Source organism: Myotis brandtii, unplaced genomic scaffold (assembly GCF_000412655.1).
Source record: "Myotis brandtii unplaced genomic scaffold, ASM41265v1 scaffold79, whole genome shotgun sequence".
Classification (NCBI taxonomy): domain Eukaryota; kingdom Metazoa; phylum Chordata; class Mammalia; order Chiroptera; family Vespertilionidae; genus Myotis; species Myotis brandtii.
In genome coordinates, this window is record NW_005371173.1 from 224,495 (window position 1) to 227,264 (window position 2,770).

Genomic DNA, 2,770 nt, shown 5'->3' on the forward strand with positions numbered 1-2,770 from the left:
GGTTGGGTGTGGTGGTGGTGTGGGGGGGGGGGAGTGTTAATTATAAAAGAAACTTTAATATATCCACTGTTGTGCATTTCCTGGGACAAAAGTTTGTTAAAGTTAAGGTAGGCACATGATAAATACATACATCTCATGTTTATTTCAAACGTTTTTCTTTCCCAGCTTTTACCACATTTCTGATTAAAGATTGACATTCCTGCATAAGCATTTTCCTGTTACAATGTCCTTGCCCCTTACAGAGGAGCAGAGGAAAAAGATTGAAGAGAATCGACAAAAGGCTCTGGCCCGTAGAGCCGAGAAACTAGCAGAACAGCATCAGAGTGCAGGATCGGGCTCCTCCATTGCTGCCCTTTCTTCCCAGTCCAAGCAGGGTCCTTCTCACAGTCTCCCCAAGGATTCTTCTAAGCCAGTGAGCCATGGTGTCGTTTTCAAGCAACAGAAAACCAGTGGTTCATCTCATGGTGACCAAAGACCTCACAACCCCCACAGTTTTCATCCCAGCACTCTGGAGCAGGCAACGGGGACCTGGAAGAGGCCAGAAGAGATGCCCACAGCCTGCCCACACCACAGCCCACCAAGTCAAGTGACTCTCGCTGGGATCTCCCCTCCCTTGGCACAAAGTCTTCCAGAGGTTTCCAACCAGCAGCTCGTGGGTCAAGGTCATTCTCAGGTTTCCCACGGGGCCAAATCGACACCCTTTGCTAACTCAACTCATGAGCCTTTGGCCAAAGCAAAGAGTTCCCAGGATACACCAGCTTCCTCCTCTGGACAGCTCCCCAGGGAAGTTCAGTTAGAGGCCAAGGCAGCCAGACCCTCCACCTCGGGGCAGAACATTTCTGACGTCCATTGTGGCTCTGGGAGTGTGATGCCCAGGACCGAAGGCAGACTCCCACAGAAATTGGTGGCCTCACCTCGAAAAGCAGTAAGCTCCCAGGAGGGAACATGTGTAAGGGATGGAGACCGTTTCCAGGTGAAGATTGGGTACAACGCAGAGCTCATTGCCGTGTTCAAGCGTCTGCCCAGCAGAAATTTTGGTAATGCATCTTCATTCAGTCTAGTTTTTCAGATTTTTTTTTTCTATTTCTAGAATCCCTTTTAATCTAGCAGTTTCTCATAAATATGAAGAGGGTGCATTGGCACATTCTGTCTAACCAGTTGTTAAAATTTTTCTATTTTAGTCCATGTTTTCTTTTGTCATAGACGTTCCTTCAAACAGCTGCCAAAATTAGGGGCTGCCACACGGCCATATGGAGAATGGATGAGTGTTTACTGAGAGACCAGCTCCTCTGCCAGGTGCTTCATATGCCCTGTAGCACTTAAGCCTAACTATTTTTTGAGATAACTAGATGTTATTTTAAAGGCGATGGGACTGGCTCAGCCAGGTAAAGTTACACGCTCAGGTTGGTTTGTCTGAAGGGCAGAGCTGGAATGTGGCTAGCTCTGCCTTGCCTCAGTGCACGTTCCTTCTCATACCTGAGCTTTGCCGGACTACACAGGGTCCCACCTCTGCCCTCAAGCCCTCTGCGATGAGGCCCATAACATGTCAGAGCCTGACTTAAATTTCTTGATATGGAATAAAAAGCATTATTCTTATTTATATTTCCTATTTGTCCTGTACAAGGATTTTGTAAATCAGTGGGGGCTTGTTCAGCCAACTTTTTTGAATTTAGCATTCATTCATTCATTCATTCATTCATTAAACAAGCTTTTATTGAGTGTCCAAGTACAAATTACAACAGTCATCAACCTCATTGTGGACAGACCAAGTATTTGTGTTTCATTTTAGATCCTGACACCAAGATGTGGAACTTCAGCATGTCCGACTACAGTGCCCTGAGTAAGTAGGTGTGTCGTCACCCCTCATGCAGGAAACACTGGTATTGAGAAGTTTCTCTGGAGTAGCAGATGTGGTCTGGCGGGTGGTTCGGATGGCTTTCAGGCCACCGTCCCAGTGCTCTTCTTCCTTCTCACTATGGCCAATCTAGTGAGGCAGCTCATTGGGTGATAGTCACTGGTAATATTAACAAAAGCTGGCATTAAATGGAGCCTGGTATGTTCCAGGCTGTCCTAAGCCCCTTACATGTGCTATAACTCTTTTATTCCTTATGACAACCATTTTACAGATGGGAAAACTGAGGCCCAGAGAGGGTGTGTTACTAACATAGGGTCACACAGCCAATAAGTTGCGCAAATAGGACTCAAACCCAAACAGTCTGACTTCAGGGTGCATGTTCCCACTGGGTTGCTGGCTCCAGCCATGGCAGGCAGCTATGCCGGCCACTGATCTCAGGAAGGTTTACAGTTCATCAAACCACCCAAATCCTCACAGCACTCTTTGTACAGCTAGTTAACTAGGGCTTGCAGGGAGGGGCATTGCCCAGGGAGGCTCCAGCCAAGGCCAGGTCTGGGGAGGCCAGGTCAGGTTGTTGTCAGGGCCCGTGGGTGCACGTACCACTTCTGAGATTTTGTTGACTGTCCCTACTCCAAGGTTTTTGTCACCTTCTCCTGGTGCCTGAAGTCTGCTCCTCTGCCCTGGGTGTTCTCACATCTCCCAGCAGCCATTTCTATCCCCTCTCTTCCCTCCCAGTTCAAAGAGGGAAAAGATGAGGATACATGGTGAGGTCACTCCCCCGATTTGGGGCACCAGTACAGTTTCTGGAGGGTGATGGTCAGCTCCCAGCAGAAGTTCCTGTTTCTCTCCTTGACCTCCCCATCTTGAAATGTGTGACACTTGGTGATATCCTTTTCTTTGGTAGCTGCCAGTGAA

General features: G+C 48.0%; 1 protein-coding gene across 4 annotated transcripts in view; it reads left to right on the forward strand.

Annotated features, from left to right (window-relative positions):
• The window catches only part of SMARCAL1 (SWI/SNF related, matrix associated, actin dependent regulator of chromatin, subfamily a-like 1), a 49,599-nt gene that overhangs the window by 1,838 nt on the left and 44,991 nt on the right, over positions 1 to 2,770 (forward strand). For all 4 annotated transcript variants that reach the window (XM_005883384.2, XM_005883385.2, XM_005883387.2 and 1 more), the window contains exons 3-4: positions 166 to 1,037; positions 1,790 to 1,840. In XM_005883384.2, coding sequence (XP_005883446.1) covers positions 224 to 1,037; positions 1,790 to 1,840 — 865 coding nt within the window. In that variant the 5' untranslated portion in view covers positions 166 to 223. The remainder of the gene's footprint in view (positions 1 to 165; positions 1,038 to 1,789; positions 1,841 to 2,770) is intronic.